This window comes from Colobus angolensis, unplaced genomic scaffold (genome assembly GCF_000951035.1).
Source record: "Colobus angolensis palliatus isolate OR3802 unplaced genomic scaffold, Cang.pa_1.0 Scaffold124, whole genome shotgun sequence".
Lineage (NCBI taxonomy): Eukaryota > Metazoa > Chordata > Mammalia > Primates > Cercopithecidae > Colobus > Colobus angolensis.
The window spans coordinates 2,431,089-2,450,376 of NW_012113586.1; the positions used below are offsets into that span (position 1 = coordinate 2,431,089).

Consider the following 19,288-nt stretch of genomic DNA (forward strand, 5'->3'; position numbering starts at 1 on the left):
ATGTATTCAACTCAAATTAGTGATATGAGGGCAGGGCGCAGTGGCTCATGCCTGTAATGAGGCTGAGGCGGGCTTATCAATTGAGCTCAGGAGTTCAAGACCAGCCTGACCAACATGACGAAACCCTGTCTCTACAAAAAATACAAAAATTAGTCAGGCATGGTGGTGAGCTACTCAGGAGGCTGAGGCATGAAAATCGCTTGAACCCTGGAGGCAGAGGTTGCAGAGCTAAGAGATCGCAGCACTGCACTCCAGCCTGGATAATGGAGAGAGATGCTGAAAAAAAAAAAAAGGAAGGAAGGAAGGAAGGAAGGAAGGAAGGGAAAATTAGTGATATGACCAATAACTAAATTTCACATATGAGTTTAGTGACATTTTCTAAACCCAAGGTAAGAACACAATGCTTTTTTTTCCTCTGAGCCCCTTGCTAGAGAAAGAACACAATGTTTGATAGGTGTGAATGTTCCCAAAAACTTAGCACAGAAAATTTTAAATGACTTCTTTGTTTTACCTGATATAAAGATATACGGATTATTATTAAAAATTGAGAAATATGGAAATACCTAAAGAAGATAACCATTGCATATAATTCTGCCACCGCAGTGATAACCTGTGCTAATAATGTATTTCTTTCTTACTTTATCCTCATGAACATTTTCATATTCATTAAATATTATTTGAAAGCAAGATTTTTTTGATGATTTAATATTTTATCAGTATGTAATTATAGTTTACTTATTTCCATGTTTTGCATACTTAGGTGATTTCCACCAAAATAAATCAATATATTTAGTCATATTTATAAAATTATATGTAAACATACATAGTTTCATGTATGTTTACATAGAATTATATAAATAGGATATCTTGGCTGGATACATGAATATATATACATACTTGAATAAGTATACAATATAAACATACATGAAGATATGTATGTTTATTTACATGAAGATATGTATATAAATTTACCAATATAAGCATATTGGTAAACAATTTACCAATCCTCCTGCCTCAGCCTTCCAAAATGCCAGAATCACAGGTGTGAACCACCATGCCTAGCCTGTTTTGTTTTGAAATAATTTTTTCACTTGAGTTTCTAAGAAACTCATTTGAATCTCAAAAGTGACCATTCTCTCCTTCAAGTCATCTACTGATTATGAATGGTTTGTTGGGAAAGCATATTTTTAAATTCTAGAAAGTGCTTTTTAAAATATCCTTGGCCGGCCGCGGTGGCTCAAGCCTGTAATCCCAGCACTTTGGGAGGCCGAGACGGGCGGATCACGAGGTCAGGAGATCGAGACCATCCTGGCTAACATGGTGAAACCCCGTCTCTACTAAAAAAATACAAAAATTAGCCGGGCGTGGTGGCGGCGCCTGTAGTCCCAGCTACTCTGGAGGCTGAGCCAGGAGAATGGCGTGAACCTGGGAGGCGGAGCTTGCAGTGAGCCGAGATCGCACCACTGCACTCCAGCCTGGGCGACAGAGCAAGACTCCGTCTCGAAAAAAAAATAAATAAATAAATAAAAATAATAATAAAAAATAAAATAGCCTTATGTACTTTAAAAAATTCAAGCATTTAGCTAACTCTTCTATAATTTATATTTCACTGAGCATGTGTTCTGTTTGTTTAGTGGTTTCTTTCTTCTGACTAATACTCCTGTCTCTGTCCACTCCGCTCCATTAAATGGCTTATTGCACGTTCTTCTTCTCAAGTTTCTACCAATGCACTCTCTTATTAATAGTGAATGAAGATGCCTATTTTCCTGAACTGAACTCTAATGGATATTAAGCATTATCTTTTTACTTTACCAGACTTTATTTTTTATAGCAGTTTTAGGTTCATGACAAAATTGAACAGAAGTTACAGAGATTTCTCAACATCCTCTTCCCATACACATGCGCAGCCTCCCCCACTATCAACATTCCTCACCCAGAGTGGTACATTTGTTACAGTCGATGAACCTACATTAACATAACATTATCACCCGGAGTCTATAGTTTACATTACCCTTGGTGTTGTGCATTCTAAAGGTTTGGACAAATGTATAATGGCATGTGTCTACCATTATAGTATCATACGGAGAAGTTTCACTGCCCTAAAAATCTGTGCTCTGTCTATTCATAAATCCCTCCTTCCTAACCCCTGATAATCACTGATCTTTTTACTGTGTCCATAGTTCTGCTTTCTCCATAATATCATGTAGTTGGAATCATACACTATATAACCTTTTCAGATTGACTTTTTTCATTTAGTAATATGCATTTAAGTTTCCTGCATGTCTTTTCATGGCTTGATAGTTTATTTCTTTTGAAAATTAATAATATTACATTGTCTAGATGTACCACAATTTTATTTTCCCACTCACCTACTGAAGGACATCTTGGTTGCCTCCAGCTTTTGGCAATTGTGAATAAAGGTGCTACAAACATTCATGTACAGATTTGTGTGTGGACATAAGTTTTCAACTCCCTTAGGTAAACACCAAGTAGTGTGACTTTTGGATTATCGGGTAAGAGTATGTTCATGTTGGAAGAATCCACCAAACTGTCTTCCAAATTGGCTGTACCATTATGCATTCCCACCAGCAATGAATGAAAGTTCTTGTTGCTCTATATCCTGACCATTATTTGTTGTTTTGGATTTTCTCCATTCTATAAGGTGTCTAGTGGTATCTTATTGTTTTAATCTGCATTTTCCAGATAACAAATAATATTGAGCATCTTTTCATATGCTTATTTGCCATTTGTATATCTTCTTTGGTGAAGTGTCTGTTAAAGTTTCCTGCCAGTTTTTTATTCAGGTTTTTATTTTCTGGTTATTGAGAATTTTTTTTTTAAGAATTCTTTAAGAATTCTTCATACATTTTGAGTAATAGGCCTTTAACAGATATGTCTTTTGCAGATATTTTCTCCAACTCTGTGGCTTCTCTTTTCATTCTCTTAAAGCATTACCTTTTGTTCATTTGAATTTCCCAGTCTAAAAATTATCTTTGCTTGAGTTACATTATTTTAAATCAATATTACCCCATCTTTATTATCTGATAAGGGAGGAAATGGTGAACTGAAAATAAAACAACAGGTCAGAAAATTCACAAATTCTTTACATACACCTTCAGATGTGTGTTTCCTATTCATGAGAGAAAAGAAATGGAATCAACCTAGATGCTCATTAGTGGTGGACTGGATAAAGAAAATGTGGTACATACATACTATGGAGTATTATGTAGCCACAAACAACTAAAACATATCCTTTGCAGCACATGGATGCAGTGGAGGCCATTGGAGGCCATTATCCTAAGCAATTTAACACAGGAACAGAAGACTAAATGCTGCATTTTCTCACTAATAAGTGGGATCTAAACACTGAGTACACATGGGCATAAAGATGGGAATGATAGACAGTGGGGCCTATTTAAGAGGGGAGGTTGGGAGAAGGGTAGGATTGAAAAACTACCTATCAGGCACTATGCTCACTAACTGGGTGATGAAATTGTTTGTACATCAAACCCCAGTGACAAGCAATTTACCCATGTAACAAACCTGCACATGTACCCCCTAAACATAAAAATTGAGAAAAGAAAAAAATATGTGCCATAACAATTTTGTTTTAAAATTATGTTGGACTGAAACAATTTTTAAATGTTTTAAAATGTAAAAAAGTTTAAATGTGGGAACTTAAGAAAATGTTTTAAAATGTGGGGAAACTGAAACAGAACTGATGGTTTTAATTTTAAAAGCCATGTGGACGGTCTGCCAGATGAATAATCTGCTTATGGCTATGCCATCAACCCATTGATTTCCTCGCTTCGTTTTAACCTAAAGTCCTTAAAACAAGAGTTTCATGTTCTTATCTTTGTAATTCCACCGTACCTCTAACAACCCTGAGTGCATGGTCGAGCTAAACCAATTGTTTTTAAGTTGATTGTGGTAGACCACAATCTTAATTATATTTATTTTGAATTAAGTGAAAACGTTTTTGATTTGATTTTGTCTTTTAGAAGTATCAGACGCAAAGAATAAAGCTTTCAGCAAGTTTGGATCTTTTTCTGCCACGTTAGAAAATGGAATCTGCCTCTCGATAAGTTACTATGGATCAAATGGAATGGCACCAGGTGAAATGAACACAACAGAAAGGATAAGTGTGGCCCACTGCCAAGGGACCCTGCCACTGCCCATTCTCAGTCTGCTTATTTGTCAATAACATGTTATGATTTAATGCTCCTCATAGTTTTTCCTGCAGGATGGGAATAGAAGAGGGGTGTGTGTGTATGTGTGTCTATATATACGTGCATACATATGTGTGTATACAAGTATATATATATATATATAATCTTTCATACATAGATACATACAAAATAAAAATGCTTTGAAATGCTTTGACTTTTTATATAATCCTTTATATAATCACTTATACATATAAGATTACATGTGTGTGATATATATACATGTTTGTATACATGCATATTAACACATATATACCAGTTATCCTTGTCAACTACCCTATAAAAATGAGCCTTTTAGTTGGGTGTAAAAGAAAGCATAAATTGCCAAGGAATCCTCTTGGTTTTCTTTGTGAATCCTGTAATTATAGAACTGTTCAGTGTGCTTCAGGACATTAGCCTTAAAGGAGCTACTAAGTGGACATACGGAAAGCTTTCTGTACCCCCCTTTCTCCTTCCTACCTTCCTTCCTTCCTTCCTTCCTTCCTTCCTTCCTTCCTTCCTTCCTTCCTTCCTTCCTTCCTTTCTCTCTCTCTCTCTCTCTCTCTCTCTCTTTCTTTCTTTCTTTCTTTCTCTCTTTCTTTCTTTCTTTCTTTCGGACAGGATCTTGCTCTGTCACTTGGTTGGAGTGCAGTGGCACAATCATGCCTCACAGCAGCCTCCAACTCCTGAGCTCAAGCAATCCTCCCACCTCAGACTCCTGAGTAATTGGGACTATAGCGCACACCACCACACCTGGCTAATTATTTTTGGTAGAGATGAAGTCTTACTATGTTTCCCAAGCTGGTCTTAAACTCCTGTGCTCAAGTGATGCTCCCACCTTGGCCTCCCAAAGTACTGGGATTACAAATGTGAACCACTGCACCCAGCCTTCTACCCCATTTTCAACAAACAAATTATCCAACTGGAACTATTTCTTTACAAACCACAAAATAGGATGTCACTTTACCAAGAACCAATTAGGAAATTTGTGGCTTCCCATGCATTTTAGAGGGATCTAACCACAACATATTTTTTTAAAGTATTATAAAATCAAAGGTAAACTCAATGCTGCATAAACTTAAAACTATGTGTTAGTGTCAATCATGGTGATCCAATTACCTGTCTTTCTATATAGTTTTTTTTTGCAGTGATAAATTTTTCATGGATAATTATAATTTTATTTCTTACCTTGTGCCAGATATCCTAGTACTCTACTGAGTTTGAGAGTCCATTAGATTTCTTAGTATTTTGGCTTTATTGGAGATTTTGTGTTTTAATTTTGCCTTTGTCTTTGATTTGTTGTTAAATCAGCAACTGGAGAAGTCATTTGATGCCTAACAAATTTTGTATTAAAATCCATTATCACTACACAGTCACTAAAAATTCTTACCTCTTCTTAATATAGGTTATCATTATTTTACATTAAGATATTTATACCTACTATCAATTCTGTTGCTCCTATTCCTGAGTGATTTTCTTAATCCTGATTTAGTCCTTAAATTAATATGTAATAAATTTTAAACAGATGTTCCTAATTTCAAGATATAAATATGGCATTTGAAAATGTTTATAGTGTAGATAAGTAATATTTTACATCCTATATGTTTTTTTTAAAAGTTGAAGGTATAAGTCTTTGAAAAAAAATACATACATATATATATGTATATATACACACACACATTTTCTAAGTGCTCATATATAACTGATATTTAAGAACCTTATCTGCTAATGACTAAACAGATTTCCATTCCAATTATCCCCCTTTAATTGGGTATACACAGCTAAATATAATTTAGTAACCGTTTGGACAAATAAAAAGTAGACAATACAGCTATGAAATAGGCAAAAATATAAAGAAACCCAATCAAATCTTTGGACACTACTTCCTCTTGCTAAGAGGAATAGATCATTCTTGCTTCTTACTGCCTTTCAGGGCGCCTACTGAATACACCTAAAATTAAGAATCTTAATCAGGCCCCAACTTAAGTTTTACATGATTGTTTACCCAAACCCTGAATGACAACCGACCTGATCCATTTTCCCATAGAGAAGTATACCTTCCTACCCTATTATTTCTGTGACTTTCAGTTCCTTGAATAAACTATGCTGTCTCTTACATCTGCCCATTTTCTTATGCTGTGCCACTACTCAGAATACTTTCTGTTTTGTCATGTGCACCACCACTTTCAACAATTAAACTTCCTCCCATCCTGCAAGCCACAGCATAGAGGTGTTACTTGCTCTGAAAATGCTTCCCAGAGCAAGTGGCAGTAGCATGCGAACTAGGTCTTTGGAGGTGAGTGAGAATTGCCTATTAAAAAAATTGAAGGAAGGGAATTCTAGATACCAGGAATAGCATGTGTAAAAGTCCAGTAGTGTAAAAGCATAGAAAGGCTTTTCCATTTATGGAAAGGTGAAGTGCTCAGTATAGCCACAGTAGACTGTACAAAGACATTTTGCAGTAGATACACTTCTTCTGAGTTCCTAAGTCACTCGGTATTTCCTCTGTCACAGACTGAACACACAGCATTATACCTGAGGGGTTCTAATGTGAACTACCCACTAAATTATACACTCCTTATCTGTCTTGTCCACCATTGGCTATCAATTTCATATTATTTAGCAAGGTAAAAATTGTTGTCAACTTGTGTAAATTTTTGAGTTGTAAATATTATTTCACAAGGATACCAAATTTGAATGTTGAATCAACTTCATTTTTACTTTTTCTGTTTTTAGAAGATAAGGATCCTAATTTAGAAACAATATTGAATATCCCTTCAGCACTCACTCCAACAGTGGTTCCTGTTATAGTGACCGTTCCTCAAAGCAAAGCTAAAGGGAAAATAAAAGGCAAAGAAAAACCCAAAGAATCTCTTAAAGAAGAAGAGCACCCAAAAGAAGAAGAGAAAAAGGTAAACGAACCTTGCCGTAGATTCCCAGACTCTGTTTCTGCTTCAGTGTTAACTTCTTTAAAACCATGAATTATGTCAATAGTGTTATTACAGTGCATACGTTTCATTGTGCAGATACATTAACGTCGCTTGTAGTCTCAACTTTGAACAGACAAGAAGGATTTGTACACAAAAGTTGAATTACCACTCCAGGAGACATATTGTCATACATAAGTTGTCTCAGGTCATTCATTCTAAGTTTGGAAAAAGTTAGTTCAACCTTTTTTCCACTCTATTTCTTAGATTTTCTTTGCTTTTGATTGGTCAATTTGCTGCCATCCCGTATTTTCAATACTTTGTTTAGCTCCACTGAGATGAATAACGATTGGAAGAAAAATATATTCAACCAAATAATGGAAACAGTTTCATTTGGTCAAGTTGGTCTTAGATATTGATGTGCTAAGAATCTAACAAGACTAACAGCCCACCTCTGATTAAAGAGAAGTCCACCTATTACCTCTAGCCCTTCATCATAGTAAACACACACACACACACACACACACAGACACACTTTGACTCTAAACGTTTTCCTAACAGAACAAAGATCAAAAGACAGTTCTGCTTTTACACTGTTGGTGGGAGTGTAAATTAGTTCAACCATTGTGGAAAACAGTGTTGCAATTCCTCAAGAATCTGGAACCAGAAATACTGTTTGATTCAGCAATCCCATTACTGAGTATATACCCAAAGGATTATAAATCATTCTGCAATAAAGACACACACACGTATGTTTATTGAAGCACTGTTTACAATAGCAAAGACTTGGAACCAACCCAAATGCCCATCAATGATAGACTGAATAAAGAAAATGTGGCACACATACACCATGGAATACTATGCAGCCATAAAAAAGAATGAGTTCATGTCCTCTGCAGGGATATGGATGAAGCTGGAAGCCATCCTTCTCAGGAAACTAACACAGGAACAGAAAACCACCGCATGTTCTCCCTCATAAGTGGGAGTTGTACAATGAGAACACATGGACGCAGGGAGGGGAACATCACACACCAGGACCTGTCAGGGATCAGGGGTAAGGGGAGGGAGAGCATTAGGACAAATACCTAATGCATGTGGGGCTTAAAACCTAGATGTCGGATTGATAGGTGCAGCAAACCACCATGGTACATGTATAGCTATGTAACAAACCTGTACATTCTGCACATGTATTCCAGAACTTAAAGTAAAATAAAATAAAATAAATTTAAAAAGAGGATTTTAAAAGACAGGTAACAAGAAAACTACTGGTTAAGTCTTGACTATTGGTACTTACTACTAAAAAAGTACAGTGAAAAAATAATCAACTACTGGAAGATAAAAATATGTTTAAAAGTCCAAGAACCTGGGTTTCAGACTCTGGCCTTTTAAAAGTTACGAGTTTTAAATACGACAATGCCTCTGCACCATATATACATAGTTATACTAGATAAAATTTCTCATGCCAGGCCACTTGACTCTTGTTAAGTAAAAATGTTCAAGTGTTAAAATGAATAACTCCAGGTAATTCTTTTAAAATTAATTTAGCCAAAGGCATCTTGCTAGCAAACTAATGTGTTCACTTAATGTTTTTTAAATAAATGATAATGGAAGGGTGAAGGATGATAACTGGTTTTATGTGTGATGGTAGATTTGCCGTGGCAGGTTTGCATCTTTGAGCAGTTTTGCTCATTTTACAGAATCTCATAAGCATTTTTCTCTTATTTTTGCTTTGCATTTTTAATTTATTTTTAGCTAATCATTTATATATTTTTCCTCTGTTAGTGACAAAGAAAAGGCAGAACAACGTAAATGTTCAACAATAAAAGACTAGTTAGAAAAAAACAAATATCCACCAATTGGGTACCAGTGGAGTGATTTTGGTGGTTAACAAAAGAGAACCAGCTGGAAAAAGTGAAATGATTATCATTAGAGTTTGTTTGAACGTTACCAAGTAAATTTCATTCTTGAGTACATATAACCAAACAAGGGATTTAGGCAAAGCTGACATAAAATTAATTAGGATTTTAAAGTAAACACACCCAAACCCTCATTAATTTATAAATAACTTTTAATTGTCTTTTATTTTTATTTTATTACTTTCATTTGCTACAAAAGCAATATGTGCTCATAATAGAAAACAAAGGACAGATATCCTAATAGCATAATATCTCTAGCATCCAAATTGTAAGAACATACCAAAAAAAGTGATGGTCTCTCAAACACTTTTTCTGTATTACTTTGGGCTGCTATAAAAAATAGACTGGGTGATTTATAAGCAATCAAAATTTATTGCTGACAGTTAAAGAGGCTGTGAAATCCAATATCAAGATATTAGCAGATTTGATGTCTGGTGAGGGCCTGTTTCTCTTATTTTATTTTATTTCATTTTATTTTATCTTATTTTAGATGGGGTTCTTGTTCTGTCACTCACACTGGAGTATGGTAGTGTGGGCTCAAACTCCTGGGCTCAAGCAGTCATCCCACCTCAGCATCTTAAGTAGCTGGGACCACAGGCATGCACCACCATGCCTGGCCAATTCTTTTAATTTTTAAGGAGACTGGGTCTCACTATGTTACCCTGGCTGTTACTTCTTGCCTCAGGTGATCTTCCCAACTCAGTCTTTCGAGTAGCTGACATTGCAACCACAAACTACCATGCCCAGCTATTCCTCATACAGATGGTACCTTCAGTGTGTCCTCACATGGCAGAAGAGGAATAGGCAAAGGTGTTCCCATCAATCTCTTTAAAAGCACTAATCCCATTCATGAGGGTGGAGCCCTCATGACTTAATCACTTGCTAAATGGCCCCACCTTTTAATACTGTCACATTAGGTGTTAGGTTCCAACATATGAGTTTGGGTGGGGGCCACCAACATTCAGATGCCAGCACTGCTCTTATGCCTACATATCCAAACAGAGGCATCCCTCAAGGCCTATTTCAAGCCCCAATTATTTCACAAATCCTTTCCCAATTGTTCTTATTAACTTTCACTATATCTCTATTTTCTGTGAAAAGATGTGCCAACTATTGTTACTGCCATTTGTCTCACCTGTCTGTGTGCCAGTCTGCAAGTAGAATATAAATTGCAAAACCAGAGACTCGTGTGTCCTTGCAGGGTCCAGCTAGCTCTATACAAGTCAGGTCCTGAGCACTCAGCACATCCTTGCTTAGTCAAAATAAATAATAACTCATTTAGAAAATGACAACCAGTTATTCACATGCTGAATTATTTACAGGAAGAAGTAGAACCAGAACCTGTTTTACAAGAGAATGTTGATGTTCCTACCTTCCAAAGCCTAAATATGTCTTGCCCCAGTGGGCTCCTGTTGACTTTCATTGGGCAAGAATCTACAGGTGAGTGCTATATGGGGTAGGGTGGGAAACGGGGAGCAAAATGTCATGTAGAAAACAGGAAATTGTGTATTTTCTTACCAGTTAAACATACATCTTGTTGATAATGAGCAATAGACCTTTTTCACATTTTTAGCATTTCTATGGCCAGGCACTAAGTACTTAGTATACATGTCAAAAATACAAATATTATGAGCTAGATACTAACTACTCCATTTTACAAAATAATGAAATTGAGGCTTCAGGAGGCTCAGTTACTTGCCTAAGGTCACTCAACTCCCAAGTGGCAGAGCTGAAATGCCATTCTCAGCCCAGTGATGACAAAGCCAGTGCTCTTAAAAACTTGTGTGTATTCCTACGTTCTTCACTCTACAGAGGGTCATGGGTGCAGCATGTTGCTGGTCTGACCAAAACAAATGACACTGGACACAAAATACATAGAGATAGATGCAGATTAAATAGGTTAAGAAAACCAGGCCGGGCGCGGTGGCTCAAGCCTGTAATCCCAGCACTTTGGGAGGCCGAGACAGGCGGATCACGAGGTCAGGAGTTTGAGACCATCCTGGCTAACACGGTGAAACCCCGTCTCTACTAAAAAATACAAAAAACTAGCCGGGCGAGGTGGCGGGCGCCTGTAGTCTCAGCTACTCGGGAGGCTGAGGCAGGAGAATGGCATAAACCTGGCATAAACCCGGGAGGCGGAGCTTGCAGTGAGCTGAGATCCAGCCATTGCACTCCAGCCCCAGCGACAGAGTGAGACTCCATCTCAAAAAAAAAAAAAAAAAACAGAAAACTAAGTCTTCGTTTTCATGTGTCCATATGTAATTTTATAGTGTGTTATCTCTGTTGGTTCTGTACATGACTCCTAACTTCTTCAGCTACGTAAATAAGTACAAGTAAGATTTCTTTAATTAACCTGATGAGGCATCTGCATTTGTAACTGAATCTGAATATTATTTAAATAGAAACTCACTGTTGCAGTAGAAGTAGGAGATGCAACAAAGCAGGCACTGAACAGGGACTTGAGTTCTAAAGCTGACCCTGACACCAATGAATGATGCGGCCCTTTTAAGTCACTTAGGGTCTCAGGGCCATGTTTTCTCATCTGAATAATACTACATTACATTAGCAGTTCTTTACAGTTTCACAACTTAATATCCTTTTTCATATAATTCCCTTATGTATATCACATTTGAAAAGTGTATCAAAGAAAAAGGCTATGCTTATTTAAAAATAATTTAATGTTTTATTTACTTGCCAGCCTCCTCCCCACCCCCAAAAAAACAGAAACTAAATGTTGAAGTTAAATTTTGCTTCTCCTTAGGCATTCTGAATTATTAAAAATAGGCCATGGACTCTGCTCCATTCCCAAGAATCCCTAGTGGCCCAGGTTTTCCCACTGTGTTGAATGGTCACTGAGTGTCTTCCAGTCGAAGAGCTATGAGTGTACTCAAAGAGATGTTGCTTTCAAATTCAAGGATACATTTGTTTGCTTGTTTGATCCTGTTATCAAACCCCAGCTTAATACCCCTTTCAACTGTCTCTTCTATTAGTTTCATTATCCAGTCTAATATTTTCCTCCTTATGCTAGGGTAGACAATGTAGTTAATAATAACTCATCTGTTTAAATTCATCCATATACTATGAAAATCCTAATTTAAGTCTGAACATAACAACATAAATACCAAAGTAGCAATATCTTCATCAGGGTCAGCCTTGGACATTAGGGAAAGACAGTTATCATGGGATAAGAGGAAAGAGCCTAGACTTGAATCCTTTCCTGAGTGACTTTTTATTTTTGGTTGTTAGTGGTGGTTGCTTTTATAGTATAAGAAAATGATTCAAATTTCACTTATCTTCCTTACTGGTTGTGTGTCCTTAGTGCTGGATGATTACTAAGTGTCTTCCAAAGTTATAGCTTTCTAAGTTAATAACCTCTCCAAGCCTCTATTTCTTCATCTGAAAACTCTGGAAAATTAAAGTGCCTATTTTAAAGGATTGTGAAGGCAGACTCAATAAAAAATACATGTATAAAGCATTTAACATATACAAGAACTATCCCAATAAATGTTTATTGGTTTATCATTATTATTAGTACTTCCGTGATTTAAGGGGTGCCATGATTTTCCCATCAGGCTGATACATAGTTCTTAAAATGCTATTATTGTGTGTTAATTCCTTTGTGTTAAGGCTTTTTGGCCCCAATAAACCACATTATAAACTAAGAGGAATTCATTCAGTTAGCAAAGCCTGACTAGGTACAGTATGCCAGAATTTCTCCATAGTAGTGCTTGCTTTTGAAGGAACTTATTAAGTGCTTTTCTCCTTGATTGCCAGCTAACAGCAGAATGCTAAGATAAATCTGGATTTGGTTAGAGATGAGGAAACTATGTTAACGTTAACTTTGAAAGATGACAGATGACTTAGGAAAGGCAAGTCTGAGGGGGTGACTTCCCCTGGGGCTCTGGGCAACCAGGCACCACCAGGGCAGTGTGTACATCCATGGTGGAAAGTTTAATCAAAGGTAAGAGATAAGCACCAGTGGGCAGGAAGAGGAAACACCTAATTCAGCAAAACTCTGCTTCCTTCATAATTTTGCCCGAATTTGTCCTAGATTTTATTAGAAAGAGTGGCTTACACATGGAGAAGGTACCTACCAGGTGTTGTAGATGACCTAATTTACTACCTTTGAATGTAACAAGGTCAGCAAAGAACCACTATTCTAGGCCATCTGTCATAATATGGAAACTGCCCTATTACTCACATGCAGACAAAAGAAAATAAGCACCAAGCATGGTGTCTCACACTTGTAATCACAGCACTTTGGAAGGCTGAGGTGGGAGGATCACTTGAGGCCAAGAGTTTGAGACCAGCCTAGCCAACATAATGAGACCCTGTGTCTACAAAAAATAGAAAAACTTAACAGGGTGCTATGGTGCAAGCCTGTAGTCCCAGCTGCTCAGAAGGCTTGAATTCAGGAGTTTGAGGCTGCAGTGAGCTATGATTGCACCACTGCACTCCAGCCTGGATGACAAAACGAGACCTTGTCTCTATTTTTAAAACAAAGAAAAGAAAAGAAAAAGAAAATAATTAAGCAAGAAGATAAAATCCAGTCCTGCAGCATTGCCCAGTTCACAAGAAAGCTTTATTCTTTTTTTAGGTCAATGTGTTATAGATGAGGAACCCACCTGGGACATCATGGTCCGTCAGAGCTACCCCCAGAGGGTGAAGCACTATGAGTTCTATAAAACGGTGATGCCACCCACAGAGCAGGAGGCTTCAAGGGTTATCACCAGTCAAGGCACTGTTGTCAAATATATGTTGGATGGATCCACACAGGTACAAGAATGTGTTAGAGAAGTTATTCTTCCCTGTTCCAAAGTAAAAGACAGGTTATGGGTAAGGAACAGTTCTATAGCAGGGAAAAGGAACAACTCACTTGAAAAAGGAATGCACCTTAAAATGACAAATGATAAATAATGTAGTTTAGAATTTAAAAAATCACTACGCAGAGCAAGATACAAATAAACTTGTCATTTCTCTGCATGATCTAAGATTGCAAACTGAACACAGTTTTTACCTTTTCTCCCTCTCAAGGTATCTTAAACTAGTTTTTAACATTTAAATAATGAATTCATAATGATACTGGAGAACAACAAAGCATGTCATCAATAATAGATCGGAAGATTTGGAGAATTTCTTTTAAAATGCAGATCATATGCTATCAAACTGATGGAGAAATATGCATACACAAAGTTAAAACATACACGAGAGGAGAACATGCAGCAAAACTAAAAATCAAAATGGGAGTTCTAACACAAACATTTGCACATGGAGCTCTGGGCTCAGAAAATGAAGGTAGTTCCCCAGGTAACTCACTGTCACCTGGAGGATGGGAACGAGAAACCTTAACAATCAGAAGCCATATCCCTGCTCTTTCCTTCTCCAATGATCACAAAACAGGAGCTCCTGTGAGCAGACACTACACCACCAAGAAGTAAAAGGGATTCTCAATGAGAAAGATGACCGTGCACTCAAGAATCATAAATCTTGGAAAGAAAGCAATCCCGTAAAAGTAAAGTACATAATTCAGGAACAGAAAGAAATAGCACCTGAAATTAAATACTTTAAAAGTTTTAAAGTGGGTAAAAGTAATATAGGCAGACTTGAGAGGTTAACAGTTCACAACATAACAACTTTTTGTAAAGTAGCTAAGGAAAAATATCAAGAGTTCTTAGAAATTAGAAATAATTGTGAATGATCAAAAACGGGAGGGAGTAGATTATGAGGGAGAGAAAAGCTGAGAGATGTGGAAAAAGGGTCCATATAATATAATTTCCAGAAGAAGAAAATAGTAAGAATGAAGGGAGGAAAGAATCAAAGACATGACCTAAGAAATTTTCACAGAGCTTAAAAAGAATACTTCAGATTAAACAGGGCAACTGAATGACAATCAGAACTGATATTAATTGTTTTTAAAGGATTATCTAAATATGCTGTCATGCAATTTTAGGACTGCACGGATAGACAATCCCAAAAGTTTCCTGAAAGAAACAAGTTACCTACACAAGAATAAAAACCAGATAGACATTTGACTTCTCATCAGCAACACTGACCTTAGTCCTCGTCATGTTTGTTGGGAGTGTCTAGGTACCGATATCAGGTAGACAAATCTATGGTACCTAGAGACACTGTATATACTAGATAGATATTACTAGAAACTACAAATTTAAATATGTGATAAAATTTTAATACAGTCATTAGAAAAATTGAAATAGAGTTTATAATTTCCAATCACAAAGGGGAAAGATGAAGAATGGAAAAAATAAAACTCAAATCAATCCAAGAAAAGATGGAAATAAAAAGAAAAGAAAAGAAATAAAATAAAAGGTAAATAGAAAATATAAAATAATATTATTATGGTGGTAACTAGGCTATTGTCTCTGAACTCCAGATCTACTTTTCTATAATCTGCTTTGTGCTGCTGGGTCTGGAGGTCTGCAAACAGCACTTCTTCTGTGGAACATGTTGAACCTATTTCCATTTGACACACTGTGTTTATTGTTAAACAACGTCTCCCTTGCTTCTGAGAATGCTGAAAACTTTTGTTCTTTCTTCAGATTCTCTTTGCAGATGGTGCTGTGAGCAGTAGTCCCAATTCAGGTCTTATTTGTCCTCCTGAAATGCCAGCAACCCCTCACAGTGGAGATTTGTTGGACTCTATTTCTCAGCAGAAATCAGAAACGATACCGTCTGAGATTACCAACACAAAGAAAGGTAACAATTGCAGCCTCTCAGTTTATAATGGATTTATAATGGATTTACTAAAGTCTTCAAGGGCTTAGTAAGTGTTCAATATTATTATTATTATTATACTTGTAACCTTTTCAATGAATATATTCATATATATTCATATACATATATACATATAAATGAATTCTTGCTATCACAGAATTACGTACTGTTTCATGAACTGTTTTTCTCTTAGTAATAAATAATCAACAGTTTCATATGTTGTTACACATTCTTACACATCAGGTATAATGCCTAAGCTGCAGTTTTAGGGTTGATTGGGCAGATTGATGATGTCAAGATTATGAGTGGGCATCTCTGTGATTCTCTTGAACTTTTCCTCATAATTGCAAGAAAGTATATCAACTCTAAGCATGAGGTCCTCATTCAGCAACTTCCAAGAAAAGAGGGCAAATGCAAGAGCTTTCTTCAAATGTCTCTGTTCATCAGGAAGGAAAAGGAGTTCCAGAACTCCACCTCTCACCCCAGTAGACCTGTCTTGATGTCATTGATTAGACCTGGCTGGGGACCAAGGTTAGAAAAACAAGTATCTGACATTTTTTGCCTCTGTCTCAGGAGACAGCACTACTAGTAGGGAAAAAAGAAGGTGAACAATACTTGGATAAGCAATGAACAGGGTCTGCCATAATCTAAATTGCAAGACTGCTGTCCTGAGAAGTGTTTTCAATTTATACCCCTACCACAACCACAGGAAAATGTCTATTTCCTCATACCCTTACCAATGCCAGATATTATCATTCTTTTAATCTTATTCAGCATGATAATCAATGCATCTTATTATGTTGGCTTGCATTTCTTTAATTACTGGTGAGGTTAAACATCTGAAGATGTTTACTGTTTGTTTGTTTGTTTTCATTTTGTGAATTTCCTATTCACATCTTTTCTTGGTTTACCATTGTGATGGTCTTCATTTTCATATGAATTTGTAAGATATATTTTTATATAGGAGGTGTATATTTGTGTAACAGAAAAAAAATCTGGTGTTTCAAATATTAAATCAGCTAACCCTCTGTGAGGCACATATTTTAATAATCCCCAATTTACAAACCAGAAAACTGAGGGAGAGAGGTTAAGTAATTTCCTTGAGGTCTCTTAGCTAGCAAGTGGTAGAGCTGGGATTTGAGTCTGGGTCCCTAACCCCTAAATTACACTGCCTCTCCTGCCTTACAAACTTTTCTTGATTTCTCAATATGCCTTTAATGATCTAGATTTAAATCTAGAAACCTAGATTTAATCCTTTTTTATCAGTTTCACACATCTCACCACAGTACCCAGAAATATTGTATGGAAGCAACTGGATTACTTTTTAATTACTCAATATTTAGTAAAACAGATTTTCCTTCAGTAGTAGCAGAAGGTTGCTGGTTAGAGAAGTATCCAGGTAGTTTTCCAAACTTCTCGGCTCAAGGGTTCCCTCTTTTGTTGATACAGAGGACTTGATATAAGAATGGTCTGTGTAGCCACTTTTCTAAGAGCCTACCCTGGTTCTGGACTTCTAATTCTAGCACAGTGTGCCCCAGATTTTCTTCACAGCCCTTCCATCCAAGATGATGCAATCACTTTTGAAATTAATAGGCTATTTTTAGAGCAGTTTTAGGTTTACAGAAAAATTGAGTGGAAAGTACACAGAGTTCCTGTTTACTCTGCTCACAGTTTCCCCAGTTATTAACATCTTGCTTTAGTGTTGTATATTTGTTACAACTGATGAACCAATCTTACATTATTATTAACTAAAGCCCATAGTTTACATTAGGGTTCACTCTTGGTGTTGTACATTCTAAGTCTCATGTATCATACAGAATAATTTTGCCACCCTAAAAATCCCTCTTCACCCATTCACCTTTCTTATTCCACCCATCCTGAACCACACACACCCTACCCCACCAAACTCCTGGGAACCACTGCCCTTTTTATTGTCTGTATAGTTTTGCCTTTTCCAGAATGTCATATGATTAGAATCATACCTTAAGTAGGCTTTCTAGACCAGGTTCTTTCACTTAGTAATATGCATTTAAGATTCCTCCCTGTATTTTTATGGCTTGATAGCTCATTTTTATCACAGTTTAATTGATATTAATTTAATTGATATTGCATCAATTAAATGAAATAGTATAGATAATATTTTATCAAATCCTCAGATTGTTACAATTCTTTGGTTAATTTTCAAAGTTCTGAAAAAGTGTATTTTGATTCTTTTTAAAAACATTCTCATAGTTCTTAGGGAGGGGTAGGTTTTCCCTGGTCTTTACTTGTCATTCCAGGAGTGTATCCCATCTCACAAGAAATGTGTGGTATTTTTCTTATTTTTCAATCCTAACTACTTATTTCTACTATAGCTTTTTATTTGACTCTTGAATTATTTAAACTTACTTCTGGATTTGAAGCCTATGTGGTGTTTCTATTTGTTCTTATAACTGATTTTTGATGAACAATTTAAAAATTTGTTTAAATAGTCAAATTTTTTTAAATATCTGTGCTTGAAAAGAGCATGTATCTTGTTATTATTTGGTACAATGTTCTCTTTATGTTTATTTGATGAAATGTGTTCGTTTTAATGTACAGATCTATATCTGAGTCCAGCAAACATTGCTGTAAAAGGCTATAGAGTAAATATTTTAGACTTTGTGGGCCATATGGTCACTGTCACACCTACTCAACTCTGCCATTGGAGCATAAAAACAGCCATGGGCAATACGTTATTAAATAAGCCTGACTCTGTTGTATTCTAATAAAACTTTATGTGCACTAAATATACTAAATTTGAATTTTATATAATTTTTGTGTTATAAATTATTACTATTCTTTTGATTCTATTAGCTATTTAGAAATTTAAAAAGAATTACTACTTCACAGACTGTACAAAACAGACAGCAGGCCTTATTTGTCCATAGTCCACAATTTGCCAACCCCTATTCTATATTTTCACAGATTTTTTAAATCTGTTACATCCGTTTACTTAGCAAAGGATGTTTAAACTTCCTGAAAAGATAGAATAGTCTGTTTGGTGCCATGTTCCTTATAATTTAAACACTATTTCTTTATTTGTGAAATAAATATGTCTTTTTTATAGTTCTGTCATTTTTCTTTATATATTTTAGGGATATGATAGATATTTATACATTTAGAATTATTGTATCTTCATTAATTTAACCTTTCATCATTATGCAGTGACTTTCTTTTTTTTTTTTTTTCCCTTGAGACATAGTGTCACTCTGTTGCCCAGGCTGGAGTGCCAGTGGTGCAACCTCAGCTCACTGCAACCTCCACTTCCCACATTCAAGCAGTTCTCGTGATTCAGCTTCCCAAGTGGCTGGTATTACAGGCACATGCCATCACAGCCAGCTAATTTTTGTTTTGTTTTGTTTTGTATTTTTAGTAGAGACAGAGTTTCCCTATGTTAGCCAGGCTGGTCTCCAACTCCTGACCTAAAGTGATCTGCTTGCCTTGGCCCCCCAGAGTGCTGGGAGCCACTGCTCCTGGCCTGCAATGA

General features: G+C 36.3%; 1 protein-coding gene across 1 annotated transcript in view; it reads left to right on the plus strand.

Moving 5' to 3' along the window:
- The window catches only part of SPAG17 (sperm associated antigen 17), a 246,415-nt gene that overhangs the window by 158,592 nt on the left and 68,535 nt on the right, over nt 1–19,288 (plus strand). The window contains exons 24-28 of the mRNA XM_011933064.1: nt 4,002–4,115; nt 6,942–7,117; nt 10,371–10,488; nt 13,646–13,824; nt 15,606–15,762. Coding sequence (XP_011788454.1) covers nt 4,002–4,115; nt 6,942–7,117; nt 10,371–10,488; nt 13,646–13,824; nt 15,606–15,762 — 744 coding nt within the window. The remainder of the gene's footprint in view (nt 1–4,001; nt 4,116–6,941; nt 7,118–10,370; nt 10,489–13,645; nt 13,825–15,605; nt 15,763–19,288) is intronic.